Here is a 20,731-nt window from a genome sequence, read left to right on the forward strand (position 1 = left end):
AAAGCATTGCCCTGGTTAAAACTAGACTGGAAGTGTACCGTTTCCTTCGCACCATGTACATTCTACCATTTTAAATTTACCGCTTGCTCCAACCGTAGGTTTGAGTCAATATTTTCATCGACTGAAACTCAGGCTATATTACATTTTAGAATTTCGAGTGTTCATGTCTTTGTAAATCCAATTCAGTATTATTCTTTATTTACCATACTTTGTTTCTTTGCAGTCAGACTGCATACAGCCCATCCTAACATACCGTGGACCAGTTTGTGTTTATAAAAAACTATTATGAAACAGACGGAACATCTTTTAAGAAAATATGACATTGTTGAAATCTATTGGATTTAATTAAATGTATACACAATGACTTGTAAAGAAAATCAAAACATATTTTATGTTGTTTGATTAAACAGAATACTTTTATAACAAGTAAAAACATTTACGGACTTGTGAAAGAGAAAGAAAAAAACACAATCAACACGAGCAGGTACATTGTCTATGAAATGGGTTATGCCTCGGGACTTGGGCACTTATGTTTATCATGATGAGACTTGGGTATGGCCAATATATAATTATATTTCTGCGCATCGGACAGGCCCATGCTAAATATCGAACCCCCGACATGACGTCAAAACCATAGCTGTTTAGACCTTCTTGACATATGTAAAACCGTTGCTCTAAACACAGAAATAACATTTTAGGTCTAATTGGTTTTGAAGTTTAGTTTTAGAGGTTGATTTTAACTTGCAAGTGCATTCAACGATACATTTAATATCTCTTCTAATTATCAAAGCCTCGACATGTAAAGCTTTATCAACATGTTTAACGTTTCAATGTTTTATTAATATCTAAATTTGGTATACGGGATAGTGAACTGATATGAACTTACCTTTTCATAACAAGTAAATAATTTGAAGTAAATAGAGCTTTTATTCATACTTAAAAATCGATGGCAATTATACGTCTGAAGAGATTTAAAAATAAAATCATTAAATCTGTATTGTGAAAGGAAGTCAGTTTTGAAAAATGATTTAGTTGATAGCGTATTTAGTTTCATGTTTTCAATGTGTTACACAAGCAAATCGTGATAAGCGTTTTAATGCGATGTAAAGCTACAAGTGTTATGAAGGCAAAAAGCCAGACGGACTATTGATGAATAAATAGATCTTATAATTATTTGGAAGGTAAACGTTTAGCAAATATATTTAGTATAAACAGTAATACAATTAATTTAGAAACAATATTTTACTGGTAACAATAAACACAGCTAGTTTGATACTGTAAATAACATCTTCAATTCAATAAGTGTTCCTGAGGTATGATTTCTAATTCAAATATAATGATACCAATTATAACACGATTAAAATTATAAAACGAAAAAAAAAAACAGAATAAAAAATGTTTAACTTTAAATTTGTATTGTTTTATTTTTGTTCTATTAGAAAAGTTACATGTCGCAGCGGCGTTATCTTGTTTGCAATCAAAATACGGCTATTAGCATTGTTAAAAACAGACCAATCATTTAAAAAATGTTATTGTTTCGATTTTTAATAAGTGCTCACTATTGTTAAAACCGATAATTTACAATAATCGCTAGGTAACATTTAAGGTTATTTAGGTCCGGAGCTGGACAATGTTTTTGGATTGTTAGGGTCCGGAGCATAGACTCACCGCTGGTGAACGTCTGAGAGTGGTGAAATATATATTTGTCTTTAAACATTTAAGAAAAGTCTGATGTTCTTTTTATTAATTGGATATTTTCTCATCGTGGTTCTAGAGATGTTGATATTTACAAACAATGGTTCCATAAATAGTAAAAAAACTTGTACCTATTCAATATAAGTGAGTTTACATTAACTTGTAGGTCAAACCAAATCAACAAAAGTAGAAAAGTGGGACAATTATTTGTAATTAAAAGAACGATCACTACAAAAGTGAGCAAATAATGGATAGTATATTGGAACTCTATTCAACTGTCGAAAAATGAAAGAATATGTGTTGAAGCTATTGAGAACAAATTGCCGAATGCATTGATTGAGAGAGACACGGAGATAAAAGACGATTCAATTATTAGATTTGTAGCAAAACAGTTGAGATAATATGAGTACGCTTTCAATATAATCTCATTATCACACAACGTTACGCGAAGACGAACCTCTTGAGTTTGAGCTTAATTGTGAGTTCATAAAATTGTCGCGTTTAAAAAGAATGTACACGGTCGGAGACTAGAACAAATAGATGTTAAAAGTGTGGCCGCTACGATGTTATTCAACGGTTTACACTTGTCAAACTGAAACAATATTCTTGAAAGAAGAAGACAAACGGATTATTCTTAAGATAACATTGTGTCCCAAAGTGTAACTAAATATCGGGGTATGAATCGTTCAACAAAAATGTAAAATACAACCAATAGATACTGGTTGGCAGAGAGTAATTGAAAACGACAACAGGGAAACGAGGATTTAAACCCAGCCAAACAGATGCCCATATTAAAGATGTTGAAAATAGTTACTGTTATAGGTAAGAAAAACGTTTAAGTATTATCCTTGTTATTCTTAAACATTTATAATGCAATGTTTATTCATTTCAATATAGATTTTGTAATAGTAGCATTTCGTTTAGATTTTTGAAAACAATATTGCAATAGTGCGTATTCTTGTTTCATCTGTTTAATTTAGAATACTGCAATGATTTCGTTTAGCATTTGCTTGGCGTGCTATTCTTTAGTGACTTATTATTTGCTCTAATGATCAGTAATGGCCAATAGGAAAAATAAATATGGCGAGTGTTTTCCATTAAAAGATAAATTTTACTATTAGTAGAGCGGTTCTATACAAATTAAAAACTGCAAATCTATACATTTATTTACTAAAAGAGCTAAGATAATCGTGTTTAACAAAAGAATTCATCAGCAAGCAGTTTATTGAAAAAAAAACGCTATGAATGTAAATTAAAACAAACTTGCTTTTTTTCGAGATATCTATATTTCAATCTTTTAACAATAATTTACAGAGGGTTTTCGCTGAATTCCGGTAAAAGACGTGATTTATTATGCGGAGTGAACACTGATAGCGATAATTTAGCGAGTATTGCAGGCATGGGTGAAGATAGAATATTCTCCCACCTCAGATAAGTAGATCCAATAATTTAACCATGCTAGATATTCTTATCTTGCCCACGGGCGAAGATAAAATGCCCGTATTGAACTCCTTTTTGATGGTCACCACATTGAAATTACCTCCCTTGTTGAAGACTGTCGTCAGTAGCATCAAGGAAATCTTGTCTTATGGTAATATTTAGAATGCTGATTAATAATTGCTCGCTTCAAATGTCACCATAAAACAGTTTTCACGCACCATTCAAGAAATAATGCTTCATTCTCCTTAGAACTATTTAAAAATACCGATTTGACTATTAACATTAACTGGATCACTACGCGGATATCCATACGCAATTATTATCACTAAGAACAAAAGAGTTCCAGCAAAAAAATACATTTTTACTTAATTTTGTTTAAATGAGGTGGGAGAAAAAGCATCTACCATAGCCGCTTGTGTAAGATAGGTTCATCTCGACCCTCGCGCATGGTGTACCCTACGCTCGGGTCGGAATGAACCTATCTTACACAAGCGGCTATGGAAGATACTTATAGTCTGTGACCACAACTACACATGCTACTTAACCGAAATCATAAAAGAAAATAGTATGATGTTCGCGTACCTTTTTATGTACGATTTTTCAAACATCAAAATACTTCTGTTTTAGAATTAGACCATCATTTCCGATTTTTGTGCTCTGATTTGAAATCAACAATTTTACATCCTTCAGCAGAAGCAATACATTTCTGATTCAAATTGTTCACGGTACACAGTAGCTTTTCCGTTGCTTTCCAATAACACTTCTAACAGTTCTTAAACTAGAGGATTTGTCCGTTTTATAAGTAACATGAACTCTGTATAAGAGACTATATATTGTTAGATATAGATTTCTTATGGGGGGATTTTAATATTATTTTTGTATGCATTGTTTTTATAGTTATTCATTATCTTAAAAATACTTAAAGTGCAACGAAAAATATGACAAAAGAATGGCAATATTTATGTCCATTAATTTGAATATGTATGACGTTTTGTAGCATTTATTTGCTGTAGATTATGAATTCACTTTATTCAGATTAACATTGCTGTTTTGAAAATGGTGTCAAAACGTTCACGCGACCCAGGTAGTTTCATTTAAATACGAATAGTTTTCCTGTAATCAACACTTACTAAAAGTAAAGATAAATTCATAGGCTAGCCGAAGCCAAATATTTATAACCTTAAATATGCCGGCCGTTCTTTCAATAGGTCGATTAGCCAGTCATTTGACTATAAGTGGCGTCAGTAATCTCTCCTTTCAAAGATTATTGTTTGTACGAGTCCTGTATTGACAGAAACTATATAATTGCATAATTAACATTGTGATGATTTATAACGAGAATTTAATGAGAATGAATAAGTGTTACGTATTGTTGTAAAAGACAATTCACTTTTTCAATAAATATAAGAGCAATACAGAAATTAACATAATTATATGGAGATATCCATCTTTAACTTGTGTATGCTATTTTCTTCGACGAAAATATGTGCAGTCTTTGTGTGTTGTACCAATTGGCGAAGTAAGATCTTCGTTGAGAAAAGCCATTTTACAGTACTTGCGTTTTTAAAAATCTGATACACCTATATTGGCAAGTGAAGTCAGGTCAAACACCGTTTATTAACTCATACCATAAACATGGCTAACGAGGTCATATACAAAACATATATACATAGCGATCGCGATTCGATCTCTTCCCGACTGATTTCAAAGACTGGCGAGCAATGCAACCGATGCAAACACTCAAAATAAGGATATACTCGTCGTGTATTCAGTGATTTAAGGTTTTGCAATTTGTCAGTGATTGATAAATAATTATCGGCAAACATGCATCACAGATAGGCTTGAAACTGGTTATGACCGATCGTTGAATCTTCTGTGACTTGCTGCGACTGAACGGCTCTTGTCAGTTAGAAGTTGTAGATATCCACTACATTATGCAAATAAAAAGGCACTTTTCAGAATCAAACAAATCATCTGCGAGTTGACAACATCTTCGCAGAGGAACAGTTGTTGCGAGTGCAAAGAATGAATACGGATGTCCCAGTTGCTTCCTCGAGACATCTTATTACTAGAAATTATCATTTATATTTTGAACTTGTCCTCAAACATTCAACTTACATTCTTTAATGGCGGACGGAAATAACGACAGTTATTGTAATTAAAATTAAATACAAAATGATAATGTTAGTAGTAATTGATGTTCCAAACGTAGTTTGTTAGCCGAAAGAGCGATCTAGCATTATAATCGAGCCTCAGATTTACGCCGTGTGCTTCTGAGTTCATTTCGGAAACACAATTTGTTCATGTTTCTATTACTCTGCCGATAATATTGTTGTAAAATGATTGAATCTCGGACACCAGTATCGAAAATTAATCAAGTTGTTCAATGTTCTAAGCGTTCTTTCTCATTGCTTCCATGCTACACGTAAATAGTTTCAATTGATACATTAATTATTTGCCCGCATAATGGGTCGTCCCAAAGGCGGAGATAAAATAAGATCAAAGCTCAATTAATCCTCATTATCATTGAACTTGTCGGTATGATAGGGTCTGCTAATTGATACTTAAGTTGCTGAGTGCAAAAAAAACAACATTACCAGGGTTAATTTTGCTTATCAACAAAAAAACTAGAGTTATCCTGTTTTTAGTCTTTTTGTAAGCTATGAAATATATATATTGTGCTTTAATGTAAGAACGGCTAAAGAAAGCTTGGTAATGTAATATTTTGATGGCAGTCACTGAAATAGGATATATCATTCAGTTTGAATTATTATGGCAAGTTCAATTTATTGTATTTTAACAATAGCTTTATGAAGTGTATTTTGTTAACACCGCTATTACTGTCATCCGATTTTAATTGCTGAGGCACAAAAGTTAACTTTATTATTAGAACGCTTAGCAGGAGAATTAAGGAGATGATTATTTATTCTGATTGATTCTATTCATATTTTTCTTTTCATACATCAAGTAGAATTTGTAATGACATCATTTAGACACCGTGAGAAGGCCTATTCATTTCGAATTCATACGTATTGGATATATTGACTATTTTATATTATGAACTTGAAAGTATACGCTTATCGAAGCATTTTAGTTCAAATCAATCAAAATCATGCCTGAAATATTGGATATTGTGTGCGAAAGGTGTGTGTACGTACACTTAGAATAAAACCTAAATTTTAAGCCAATGAAATTGCAAATAGGTAACCATTAAGTACTAGACTTAGCCATTAAGAATTTCACCTTTCGCAAGTGTTTAAAGGCCCGCCTTCTGCCACTCATCCAATACACACATTCCCTGCGTCAAATTTTGCGTTGTTAATGTATCAGCCAATATGATTGTATATTAAGTCAAAATCCTAATGTTAAGGAAAAGCTCGATCGCTAGACTCACTCGACCCATTCTTATTCATTAAGAATTTACTTTAATATGTCATCTTACTATTACCATAATGTCTATCACGTAATCTTAAAATGTTTTTGCAATGTGCTAGCTCGGGGATAATGAGTGCAAACCATTAGTAAACGGCTTTAAATTTCCACAACACGTTTACATGATACTATGAAAACTAAAGTCCATGGGTCGTATACAATAAACAACTTAGATTGAACTTAAATTTAAGATTAGAAACTATGTGTTTTGATTGGCCTGTATATTAAGCTGACTAAATGGCTGAATACAATCACTGAGACATGTCGAAATATAAGGATAAGATCATTATTAAATACTGTCCCAACAGTCTAACTTTAGGTACAACACTGTTTATAGGCACCAAAAGACACTGAAAAAAGACAAACAACACTAAATCAAACAGACTATGCATGCATTAAAATAGGATTACTGCCTTGGAATGTCCGGTTTAAAAAGGTGTTCACTCGGAAACTAGTTTACTGGGGATTTAATGTGTTAACAACCTCAGACTTCTCCCAACAGTTTCTAAACATTTAAAAATTCATAACACCAGCCTCGTCGTAGACAAAATCAACTTAAAAACAATGAATAATAAAGTTAAACTAATAATCTAAACTGAGAAAGCCATTTCAAGTATTTCATAAAAACTTTAAGTTTACATATGATGTTTTAACCACGTGGTTTGTATACCGTGTATATGACTGTTAGAATTAAACAGACTGTACATTGAAAGTTATTTCAAGATGTTTATGTATTTGTGTCTGAATACATGCCATTTGTTTATTATACATGTCCTAATGACGTTGCTGTATAGTTTTACAATTATGGCTTAAAACAGAATTTTTGACTGAAGGGTCTGACTCTGTAGTTTTCATTGTATTATTTGCACTTTTCTCGTTTATAGCGTTGCTATAGATATATAGATATATATAGATGTGTAAATTTTTAACGCTGTCCAGAGCACTGTGCTTAACGAAAACAAGAGAAGCACTTAACAAAAGCAATAACACGTGTTTTTCCCTCTTTGTAACAGGGATGGTGCTTGTGACCGCCCAAGTCGGTGTGGGTATCGCTCCCTCGTACAGTACGGACCTGGAGACAGCGCTGCGGACATCTTTGTTCACAGGATATGAGGTTCTCCAGAGACCCATGGAACAGGTCCCGGTGACAGTGTCTATGAACCTGATCACCATCAATTCTTTGGTAAGTGACTATCAATCTGTTCACCCTCAATAATTTGGTATGTACCTATGAACCTGATTATCGAAAAAGTCATAGTATTGTCCGAGTAATTATGTCGTTGTCGGTGTTCGTATGTTATAATTAAGATAAAATGAAATCTTATTTAGACAATATTACTGATTGATATTTTAAAAGATATCGGATGCATATATTCTGAACGAATCAATCCATAACACTATAATATTGAAACTCATTGTGTAATATCATAAATATTATCTGCAAGAAATCATATTTTCAATTGTTATTTTATTTCTCTATTTGATTTTTAGGACATCAAGGCACAGACACTTTCAACTTCCAGATTCTTTCAACTTGTAAGCTATTACTTATCAATATGCTAACTTCTTGTTCTAGATCGTGAAATTATTAAATTAATATGTGTGTTTTTAACCTCGAACATTGTATAGATTTACCAGAACATATTGAGTATTTGACCTCTACAAGGCCAGTGTACATCATGTTATAATTATTTCTATTCAAGTAGCATTCAAACAGGTGCCACCGCGTCGAAAGCTTAGTTATAACTGGGAACATAGGTCCCTGGCTCGTTCCCAGACCACGTAATATAGCATACTTTTATAACTGATGCTAGTGAATCTCTTGCTTGGCGTTCAGCTCTAGGAAACGCAACTGGTTTAAACCCGCAAAAACTGTCTCGTATTTATCGGTGCTTTACACTGGACAGGAGGTCTTTTCGGTCAGAGCAAGAGTTAAGCACCAGGATTTACTATTATATCGGTCTGGTTTATTTCGTTCCTATCTAGATGTGATTGATATCAGAAGTCAATTCTATCTTATAACTATCTTCAAGTCGTGACTGGGTCAAGCCATAATACAGCCAATGGACGCATGCTTTTAGAAACTTTTTAGAAACATGGGCACCGGGGGATTCCTATGTTTTATGGTAGAAATAATCTGAAAAATATATATATTGTTCTGGGTTCCCTTATTATAATGAACCGAAAGTAATTGGTGTACTTTGAAGTTTAATCAGTTGATAATTTAAAAGGGATATTTATAAGCGAGAGCGATTTTATTTTGCTGTCCTCGCCAATATTCCAAGAGAGTTATTTTGCTATTTTGAATGAAAGTCTGATTTCAAAATTCATTGATTTTAATTATATTTACACATGTTCTATACATTTGACTACAATTTTCATCATGATCGATATAATACAATGGAGTGCGTTTTAAATATGAAATCGATTTTGGCTAAAAACCGTGGCCTGTTCGATCAAAGAGAATTCAGAAGGATATTCATGTAGTTATTTATTAAACATCTTAAGTCATTTCTAATTCAAGTAAATTTTCTAAATGGGTCATAGAAAATTTAAATTAAACTATATTTAAGTTAGTAATTTTATGTTAAAAAAATGTTGAAAAAGGTTGATGTGTTCAGTATTTTCTAGATATTACGACATTCTTTAAATATAGGTATACGACATTTTTCAGCGGAAAATATTTTTGCTGAGCGATGTTATATGATTTTGTTGAATGCTCGTTGTCGAGTCTGTTACTGATATTTAAAAAATGATAATTGCTTTCGTTGTATGTAAAGACGTGGCCTGACAATCGACTTGAGTGGAATACAAATAGCAGTTATGACAATCTCCGATTTTTGTTCACTACCGAAAAATACGCCTGGGCTCCTAAACTCGTAATTGAAAATAGGTAAAATAGTAACGGTGGAAAGATAATTGTGTAGTTTGTCGTTCATGTGATTGTGTACAATTCTGCTTGCATACAGAGCGTTCTTGCACCTTTCAGGCCGCTTTTGGTGTCACACTTTTAATATCTTGTGCTCGTTTGTTCATTTCTGTTCTTGCACATCTTGGTGGCTTTGGGGTTCAGAAATAATAGTTATAGCTCAAAAAGTAAGCTTGTGTAAATGTTTATATTATCGTAATGGCTTTTGGTAATGTAAATGTGTTGCGACTTTCTTATGCAATTGTTTTAGGTTATCTTGCTTGTATACTGTTTTTAAAAAATAATAATGTGTACTTACACATAAACTGAAGGTGAAGTATTCCAGAAGTAATAAAGATATGGTCCAGTATGTCAAAAAAGAAAAGTTTTGCCAATACCCATTGCAACTATTCATATATAACGAATTAATTGCCATAACCCATTATAAATATTTATACATGCAAAGAAGATTTTTCTCATACCCAGTATTAATACCTATTTAGGAAAAGAGATATGCCAGTACGCAGTATGGGTATTTAAACAATAAACCTATTTCAAAAGATCTCTAGGATCTTATTGGTCTAGTGGAATAGATGTCCGCCTCTGTCCCAAGAGGTTGTGGGTTCGATCGCTGCAAGGGGTACTATCTCATGGTCTCTCAAAAAGGACACAGTACTGGTTTCTGCCAAGGAAACGGACTCCAGAGTGCCGAAATAAATAGTATGAACCATAGGTTCCCCAAAACGACAGGTTTCTTTAGTCATGGTTTACATATACGAGAATATACATATACGCCCAATATGTCCTTTGATATGCATAAATAGAATTGATACATAATCTGTTTTAGTCATAACCATTTCCGTGTGTATATAAAATTTTGTGACTTGAAATGCATCAACACTGGAGTTTCGATGGTTACTTAAACAATAAGATGTTGAGATAGATCAAACAGTCAAATATGCTCTTAAATCAATTCATCCAGATTCGATCTCTATTAATATATGATCACAGCTTTTTGTCCATCTAAAAAAGGTTTCTTCAGAGTCTCACGAGATGCGTTTCAAGTATAAGCATCAACCTTGTGCATGTATGATTGACTATTATCTTTTGATATAAAATCAAATACAATCTCTTTAACGTCTGATCACCTTTGCCTTTAAGCAATGGGGTGACAAAAGGCTTGCTTGGGATCTCAATACCACATATTCTAACATTCAATTCATATTCACGTCTGAGGAATATGCATGGAGACCGACAATTGTGATTGAAAATAGGTATTACATGTATATTAATACAATGTAACTTCCTAACGCTTACATAGCAATACCAGCTACCTCTAAACTCTGTAGATTGTGAGAACGCATAGCCAGTCGTACGAGTTTGACCGCTGATGACTTCATATTTCAAAATTTGAAAATTTGTGATAAAAAAACATTTGAAAATTGTTATTGTCAAACGCATTAAAACAATTGAAGTAAGTCTCTAATCGTATGTTATTAAAAGGAATTCATAAACTCGTGAAGTCTTAGTACAAAATCATTATGACAGATTTATGATAATGAAATACGAAGTTTTTACTGGTATCGTATACGATCATATTGGAGGGTCATTCAAAAATACACAAGAGCATTTGCATTTAGCATTTGATAAAGGTAATATGTATTTATTGTACGCATAGTATCAGCTTACATATATTGCATGCAAACTTTATTTTAACATTTTAATAGATCTGCTCAATTAAAAAGCAATGACCTGTAATTTGTAATTAACTGTAACATTGCTTGATAACTGAAACAATCTTTGACACCAGGCTTAGTAATTCGTGTTGTATTCAGTGTTACTGTAGCGCATTTAAATTGTATTGTTACATAGAACCAGTAAATCTTAATTCCTATAAAGTTCTACCTTCATGTATGTAACACAAACAATGTCGTTATTGCAATTTATTAACCTTACTTTAGAGCTTAGCAAATTTTACAATAGAAGGTTCTATCAGAGGTATTGGTTATGTAAATATGTTGTTGTGTTTTCTTTTGAGTGTTTTTGCGACTTTATTATGCAATTATTTTAGTTTATCTTGCTTATCAATACTAACTGTCTTCAAACCTTTTATTATTTTTTACTTCGAAATTAAAAATAGCCTAAAGGTTAACCATTCCAGAAATAATGAATACATTTATATCTATATATGGTCCATCTTGTCCAAAAAGAGAAAATGTTTTGCCAATACTCATTGCAACTATATATTTGTGTTGGTTTGTTTTAAAAAGTATTTGCATTTTTGGTTTAATCAGAAATGCTTCAAGATTAGAAATGGTTTCAGGCGTTTCCATATTTTATTGAATATAAATATATATATTAATTTGACGAATAAATTGTACTCAAGAAGCCAGAATTCGTTGCTAACTTGATATTATGTAAAATTATATCATAACAATGTATACATATCGTCAAAGGCATTTTCCATAAAAAATTTCAAGACACTTCTTCTATAATATATTTACACTGAAATTGCTCAACTGTTGATTACACCATAATTGTTCACAATAGATGAACGTTTTACTTTTGAAAAAGATTGTACTTCAAAATTTAATATAACGTAACTGTTCAAACATTTCATTTTTTGACCTTCCTTTTGTATTGTTAAAGGCACTTAAACTGTTTTGGGAGGGCAGCCTGAATAAATCAGCGATCAGTCCAGGCATACAAATACCTGTATGTACAATCTATAATCATGACTTTTGACAATTCATATTATTATGCAAACCTTTGCATTCTATGTGGGGAATTTTATTGATATGATTATATTATTGTTTAATCGATTGACTTTTTAAGCCATTCTTCTGATTAATTATTATCTAATATTTTGTCATTTAGCGTAAATGATCTTGAAGTGTTCAGCGACGTCAACACTCTGGTCCGACTGAATTCCGCAGGCACCGCTAGGTGGACACCAGGGGGCGTGTTCGAAACGAGTTGTGAGGCGGATATCACCTACTACCCACTTGATACGCAGACATGCAGGTACTTCATTTTATTCTTATATAAGATATCCTTCTAAAGATTTGATTATTTTTTTTAAGATTGTGATATTGTCACATTTAACACAAAGAACAGGGTTTTTTTTAACTAAAACAACCGTTGAATATTTTGAGATGTTCTTTTTCAGCATTGTTCTGACAACATGGTCATATACTTCAAACGAGATTACTCTGTCATTTGACGACGACCCATTCATTTTGGACAACTTTAGTGTAAGTGAGATTGCGCTTTGTTTCAATACGATACGATTAGGATGATTTTTTTTGTAGCGCCATGTCTGTAGTTGATTGTTTGTGTGACCTTGGTAATCGTTGTTTAAGGTCATTTAATAGAATCTTAGATGACGCTATAAGTTACTGCGCCAGTGGTTTTTGACGTTTGTGTTATAAAATGATAAATTAATAACTTATTCCGCGATACTGTTTCTGACTAGTAACTCTTTATTTAGGAGAATGGCGAATGGGAGTTGCTTGAGACGTCAAACACTTCAGAATCCGCCGGAAGGTCAAAGTCCGAGTCCTACACTTACGACAGGTGAGATCGTGTTGGTGAGATATACCAACTGATTTAGTAGTGTAGGCCCGTCCGAGATCTACATTTACGATAGGCGGACTGTCCTTGAAAGATGAGACCAAACTCCTAGAATGATTTTGGTCTGGACCGAGGTCTTCAACTACGATATATGAGATTGTATTGATAAGACCTGTTGTTTACTAGTATAAGTCTGAATGTGGGTGGTAACATAGTGAAATAGATCCTATGTTTTAATAGTTGTATCTACATTGATTCATTTAAAATAGAATTGGTTCGATCCTATGTTTTAATAGTTGCATCTACATTGATTCATTTAGTACTTTTATCATTCGTTTTCTTTTGTAGACTGTATTTCACCATGAAGTTGAGGAGGAGGCCCCTTTATCACATTTTGAACACTATCTTCCCAGTGATTCTCATGTCCTGTTTGATCGTGTTCGTGTTCAAACTGCCACCTGAGTCGGGGGAGCGAGTCGGCATGTCTTTGACAGGTAAGGCGTACCATTGATTTGGATGTTTAATGCGTAATTTATTGTGAGTTAACATAAAAAAATTAAAACCACAATCAATGACTTTTTCTATTAAGAACGTAAATAAGACGAAATTACATCCACACATTTTATGCAATGTCCTTTGAACAATGTACCTCTCTACCCCGTGAGAACCAAAACAAGTATAAACATGTCTTTACTAGTGGTTTTGCTGGTTTTAAAATATGAAATAGATATATTATTTTATTCCTCCAACAATGGAGAGCATAACATATTTATAACATATAATACATGAATATACAGTTGATGTATAATCATAACATAGAAAAGAATATGAAAATGATATGCATGACATCATTTTAAGGGTACACAACAATACAAAGAATGGGATATAAATTACATGTCCCTACACTCAACATGGTCCTGCATTTTAGATAAGAATTAACTCCCACACGACAAAATGTGAATATGACGATAGAATACTATGTAACCATTAACACCACAATGAATCTCTGGTAATCATGTTTACCAATCGATGTAAATATTTTCTTTGACAGTTTTGTTGGCCTACGCTGTGTACCTGACACTTATAACAGACAATATTCCACAGACATCACTAAGCGCCAGTATTTTGTGTAAGTTTGAGGTATTGTTTCCAAATATACATTTCTACCATATATTATAGTATATATTTCTACTTGCCCAGTTGACTAAACGTGTAAGTATTATGTTTTTAAAAAAGTCTAAATAGAAAATCTAAAAGTTCCTATTCCAAATAATTCCACGAAATTATGGCAAAAACTAGAAGGGCTTAAGAAACACATGGAAATTTAATTTTGAACCATTCACGTTATTTCTTTATTCGGGATTGTTGGGATAAGAGTGAGAAGAGTGAGGTTGTGCACACAAACTTGTTTACCCCCCCCCCCCCCCCCCGGTAAAGTTACATTTTACTGACCGTTCCAAGGCGATACCTAACAATCCTTGATAAATATGCTTAGTTTTTTATATACTAAAGTAGTATATATTCACTGTGCTGTTTGTTGAGCTTTGTGCTGTTGTTTCATATATATAGTATATATTCACTGTGCTGTTTGTTGAGCTTTGTGCTGTTGTTTCGTATATATAGTATATATTCACTGTGCTGATTGTTGAGCTTTGTGCTGTTGTTTCGTATATATAGTATATATTCACTGTGCTGTTTGTTGAGCTTTGTGCTGTTGTTTCATATATATATAGTATATATTCACTGTACTGTTTGTTGAGCTTTGTGCTGTTGTTTCATATATATAGTATATATTCACTGTGCTGTTTGTTGAGCTTTGTGCTGTTGTTTCATATATATAGTATATATTTACTGTACTGTTTGTTCAGCTTTGTGCTGTTGTTTCATATATATAGTATATATTTACTGTACTGTTTGTTGAGCTTTGTGCTGTTGTTTCATATATATAGTATATATTTACTGTACTGTTTGTTGAACTTTGTGCTGTTGTTTCATATATATAGTATATATTTACTGTACTCTTTGTTGAGCTTTGTGCTGTTGTTTCATGTTTCTTGTTTGTGTTTTATTGTTCGTGTGTTCTCTGTCTTTGGCGTTTACCCTGTGCCATTTAAGGGGGTTTATGTTTTAACTTTTGGCTACTGAGCTTGTTACTGTAGTTTTTCACATAAGTATTAAAATACAAAATACAAATTTTAAACTTGAATATTGTACTTGCGATATTACATTGAATATATTTCCTTCCTTTTGTAAGGTAGTTGTTATAAAGATGACCTAAAAATCTGATACATACAAATGTTTCATAATTATCCTTCCGTTGTGGAATCATATATCAACAAAACTATTTGATCTGATACGGAGAGCTAATATATAAACTGTCAAAATATGATAATAATGCCATCTTTTTAAGCCACATACCTCACGATAATCCTAATGTTGAGCACGCTCTCGGTGATCTTCACGATTGTCGTCCTTGACATTTACTTCAACCATGACGATGACGAGGCGCCTCCTGATTGGCTGCAGAAGTTCACAAAAATATTCTTGGTCAACATAACGTGCTGGAAAGGTAAACCGGTTTTAAAATATGCTAACTGTTTGAATATAGGAACAATCCAATAACATAAATAGCTAAACGTTTGTTTATATGAATGGTGTTTCTAACTTCACGCATATCTATATATTGTAACGTTTAAAACCGGTTCACTTGCGTTGAAGGCCCACAATACCCTTATAGATTATTGTCTTCACGTTCTGTATGCTAAATATATTAATTTGTCGTTTTCTTTTCACAACTTTGAAAAGGACCAAGAAAGCGTAAGTGGCAAAGCAAACTGCTTCACATTAATAAAACATATCTGCTACAACTGCTTCATATCTTTTAGGAATAAATATACATGTATTTAAACCGAAAACAAAAAGTTATATGCTTATGCACATGAACATGCATGCCAATTATAGCTGGATATTTATCAAACTTTTGATAGCACGAATGTCAATTGTGCTAAGTAGAATTCTTTCAACGTGCAACACAATGACCAAAACCTATCACCATTGCACAATTCCCTCATGTTTGTGTTGTCTGCTCATGATATTTTCTTAACCCCCGCCTCAGATTCTTCGATCCTGCTGTTTGCTACGTCATAACTTTTAAGTACGCCATAGTTCTGCCCAAATTTTTCGAAATTATCATATCATCATTTTTTCAATTTTGATTCCTTCCTTTTTGTAAAGATGACAATAAGTATACATACAATCATAAAACATACACACACAAAACTAAATTTGAGGGACTTTCAATTACAACGGCATTAGTTTTAGTACTATCAAGACAAATACTAATAAGCATAACTGGTTTAAGTATCTGATTCCATTAAACAAACTCACTTGCTTATACTTGATATTTCGCTCTTTAAGATGAGGCAATTACAAAAAACATACGAAAATAAACTTAACGGTGTTCCCTTGGTCCTTTTTCAAGTATCTTAAGCATGTTCAGTAAATATGATCCTGATTGTAGTGCCCTAGATAATTTACCTTGAAACTGGTGACTTTTCGTTGGAACAAGATCTCCATTAACGGACGGCTGCTGATCTTGTCACATTGTATTCATTTGTTTTATTGTATGCACTTTTTTAAACTAGGCGTAGTATTGCATTCTACTCTAATATATTTGCTGGCATCGCTTCTGTCTCATTGTAATAAAGTGTTCGACCTTGATGGGGTTCACTGTTTAAAATGACAATGTCCAGTATAAGTCAAGTTAACCCTAATAAAACAGTCTACCTTATGGATTTGATCCCCACTAGGGGTACATTCTCATTCCCTCTACAGAACACTTGTATCGGTTTTAATCCAGAACAAAGGACTCGGGAGTGAATCATAGCAGCATGTAGCTGTCTCCACAATTTATTTTAAATGAATTAGCGTAAAACACTTCTGAAAGGCTAATGATTGGTTGTTGCTTAGCCAGTTATTAACGTCTGCAATACGTATGCCATTTATCTGCATTAAAATATTCTTTCACAGAATGAATGTATGATTTATAAACTTACCATTGTGTACATATTTCGGTGGTTGTGTTGTCTCAGGAACTACTTCCGATCTTTAGTTAAAGTGACACTTTTATTAAAAACCAATTCTTACACACGTATGACAAACATACATTTTAGCAATACACCGTTAACTACTTATTTATTCATGCATTTATGGAAAATATAAATAACTGGTAACAAAATTATAACCATGTATTAGATAGCTGGAAACACAAAGAACCATTGTTTTAGACATGTGTTCATCTGTTTGGGTATATTTAAACAATTGTATTAATTGTGGTAAATCTTATTCGGGAGTGAACGTGCATCTTTACGCCTTGTCAGCAACAATTTAATATAAAACACAGCTTTCATTAGCAACTGTAAAACAGTTCCTTTAGAGTAATATTCCTGAAAACCCTTTTTTGCAATTTCTCACCCACCATCGGCTTATTTCGCTAATACGCGGTATCCTCAATGTTTCTAAAAAAAACTGTACGATTAACGACAAAGCTGTGTATGCATACTACCTATTTTATTGTAGGAGAAGGATGTTGCAGAAAAGGGAAAGTAAAACCATCTAATGGCTCGGATTCGCGCATTGCTTTGGTCGATCTGGATAATGTAAAAGATGCCAAAACAAGGATTAATTCGCCTAGCCGCAAAGTGGCGCTGACAGATGATGATCGAGAAAACAAAAACCCTGAGGACAAAATATTCTCGTGGAAGGAGGTTGCTCTAATTCTGGATCGCTTCTTCATGTATTTGTTCGTATTTCTAGTGTTTACTGTAACCTTGGTTTGTTTGTCGATTCTCGCTAAAGGTGGGCAGCAGTAAATCGAACGTGTTATTGTGTTGGTGGACAACATATGAATATTGTGTTTGGGCATCATTAAATTGAACGTTTACTGTTATTATGCCAAAATTATGATAATGACTTGCAGTATTTACACCATTTTGCTATATCTGTAGGTTGCAGTGCTCGTTATCATTAATATTAGTTGTCATGTCAGCGTGTGTAAGTTAGAATTTCAGGAAACTTCGCGTAGCTTACTATGCTTGCATGAACGTTGCTTAAAAATGTGTTTTTATTAAATATTCGGGAACGCGTGCATCAGTATGCTATACGATTTTCTACTTCTTTAAATAACTTTCTACTACTTTACAATATTGCTAAGTAGTTGAAATAATGTTTTATATTCGAATGATAACATATGCATACCATTCATTATAAAACTATTAGCAGTTGCCAACGGCGAGTCTCTGATATGCTTGTTTGCATGAAGATACTACTGTATAGTCTTAATCATGATTACACCGTTTTCATGGCGATTAAAAGCTATATGTTGCAGTTCAATGAACATTTAAGTTTTAAAAATATTCAGACATAAAGTACCATATTTGCTCGCTTTACTCGCTGAGTTTATGCATATTTTTCGGAAAGAATATTAAAATAAACTCTTGACTAGACGTAGTTATTAGTGAGACTGTACGGTATTATTAGAAATCGTAAGAAGAATTTGATCATCGACGAGTCCTTATCATCGGCGAGTCCTTATCATCGACGAGTCCTATTTTGTTATTTCATTAAACGAGTCCTTATCAACGACAAGTGCTTATGATCGACGAGTTCTTATAATCGTCGAGCCTTTATCATCGACGAGTCCTATTTTGTTATTTCATCAAACATTAAATATGTTACTTAGACACCTTTACTTAGAAACATCGTTCTAAGAGAAGCTGATTCACTTTCACTCTGTAGTACGTGTAAACTTTTGCGTAGTAATCGATGTCTTTGTGATGTTTGAGTGTACGCCATATTTTTTAAAAGAAATTTGCTAAACTCCTGTGTGATACTTGTACACATGAAGTAGTTGTGTCTCTAGTTAATTGTCGTATGTACCTTTGCCTCGTACCTCTAAACTGGCTGTTTGTTTGCAATTTTCCTACTGCGTTTATCAGCGGGTTTTTTTTTTCATTTTATTGTTGACTGCTCTGTCATCCAACACTTGCGCTTCTCAAAATAAAACCGAACTACAAGACCAACACCGAACACATTAATTAAGTACACAATACATGGTAGCACAATGAGGAATACAATTACATAGTGTGTTGAAGATGAAACCGTAAAATAAAGCTTCACCTTCCTCCCCTCTGAAGCCTTCTGAAATAAGACAATACACATTCATAAAAAAAACATTTAAAAAGATTTGTTAAATCTATGGTAATGAGGCTTCATTCTGGTCATACTCAAAACTGAGTAGAAAACTATTTTTATGCTTCCACGGAAGTATCTAAGCTCACACATACTATATTTCTTAGAAACAGCAAGTACTGTTGCCATTTGCGAGTTACGCTTATACTGTGACGACATGTAGGAAACAAATATGACAATTATAGCATGGACGTTTTGTATTTTTTGTATTTTCCAGTGTGTTGTGACATCATGTATATTCATTGTCATGTGATATGACGTAACTGTACCCTATATAGTAAGATTGCCTTATATTAAACGTTTGCCATGTGATTTTGCGAATTGCTTGTAATGTTGTTTTGTACGTCTGTTGTAGGAAATGTTACCGTGCCAATAAAATGTGAATGTCTGTATGTGTATATCTAATGATTTGATACGTTCAACATAAATTAAGCTTACAGGCATGGTCGATTCGCCGGGGCAAAATATAGAAAAAAAATATTTTTGGAAGAAAACTAAGACAACCTCTACCCATTTCTTATAAGGATTACACACAACTAGAGGCCGGGCCTCATTCTTTATTAATTCCTTAAAATTAATTAAAACATATACATACATCCATGTTTATGTGAAAAGTCAATATGTTTCACTAACAAACATATGTTCAAATAATTTCACAGTAAAAAAGACAAGGAACTTGAATTCAAATTTGAATATCACCATTTTTAGAGAGAGGCTCCCTAGAACTGTTTTCAAGCTAATCCATATTTCAAGTTAATCTCAATTAACGCAATAATAAAAACGAATTTGTAATATATAGCTCGTTAAGAAAAAGGTACTCCGCTGAACGATATAACGCAAAGTATTATAATGTACATTAGTGAAATGTGGACGTGAAGATTTTTTCCATCACTCTTTCATGTTAAATAGTTACACAGGGCCACATTTACTCGAATAATCTTAAGTCTCTTAAGTTGAGTTCCGAGAATTTAAAAGGAACTTGTTTTATGATAATCATTATGAACTAGGTTTTATTTTGTAAAATCAAGTTTAAGTAAGTGATAAATAAAATATTATACTAGAGCTGATTTTTTTCAATTGTACAGTCGTACCCTGTTGGCTCGTACTTTCAGGGACCGGCGATAATACTTCGAGTCTCGGGAAATTCTAGCCAAGCGCGAAAGCTTACTTCATAAGAAAGAATTCATCCTTTACATACACTTCGGGTCAACGAAGAATTCGAGCAAAGCGAGTTCGAGCCATTGGGGCTCGACTGTAATTATTAGTTCTCAGGGTGACCCGAAAATATCACATAGAAGACAAAACGGCATATAAAACAAAGCCATTGCCGTATATTCGATTATGTATTTTAGAGAGAATATTTGCAGTATGTGTAAATAAATAAACAACACATTTCCAGATCGTTTAAGCCATATTGAGCCGATCTGTCAGAGC

General features: G+C 33.1%; 1 protein-coding gene across 5 annotated transcripts; it reads left to right on the forward strand.

Annotated features, from left to right (window-relative positions):
* Positions 1-381: 381 nt before the first annotated feature.
* Positions 382-19,689, forward strand: LOC128241806 (acetylcholine receptor subunit beta-like). Of its 5 annotated transcripts, none has more exons than XM_052958887.1 (13): positions 382-484; positions 1,862-2,517; positions 7,581-7,750; positions 8,059-8,103; positions 9,348-9,460; positions 12,353-12,499; positions 12,645-12,729; positions 12,966-13,051; positions 13,397-13,542; positions 14,100-14,177; positions 15,459-15,617; positions 15,854-15,865; positions 17,627-19,689. In XM_052958887.1, the coding sequence occupies exons 2-13, from the start codon at positions 2,478-2,480 to the stop codon at positions 17,917-17,919; spliced, it is 1,374 nt and encodes a 457-aa protein (XP_052814847.1). In that variant the 5' UTR covers positions 382-484; positions 1,862-2,477; the 3' UTR covers positions 17,920-19,689. The 5 variants fall into 5 exon arrangements, with proteins under 5 accessions (XP_052814847.1, XP_052814846.1, XP_052814849.1 ...); XM_052958886.1 differs by lacking the exon at positions 382-484 and adding an exon at positions 1,033-1,181; XM_052958888.1 differs by lacking the exon at positions 382-484 and adding an exon at positions 1,225-1,313.
* Positions 19,690-20,731: the final 1,042 nt, after the last annotated feature.

This window comes from Mya arenaria, chromosome 7 (assembly GCF_026914265.1).
Source record: "Mya arenaria isolate MELC-2E11 chromosome 7, ASM2691426v1".
NCBI lineage: Eukaryota > Metazoa > Mollusca > Bivalvia > Myida > Myidae > Mya > Mya arenaria.

Bases quoted from the DNA above. Each gene is read 5' to 3' on its own strand.
- LOC128241806 (XM_052958887.1), top strand. From the start codon at position 2,478: ATGCCCATATTAAAGATGTTGAAAATAGTTACTGTTATAG. The intron at 2,518-7,580 runs GTAAGAAAAACG...TCTTTGTAACAG, and splicing joins GAAAATAGTTACTGTTATAG to GGATGGTGCTTGTGACCGCC. The intron at 8,104-9,347 runs GTAAGCTATTAC...TTGTATGTAAAG, and splicing joins CTTCCAGATTCTTTCAACTT to ACGTGGCCTGACAATCGACT.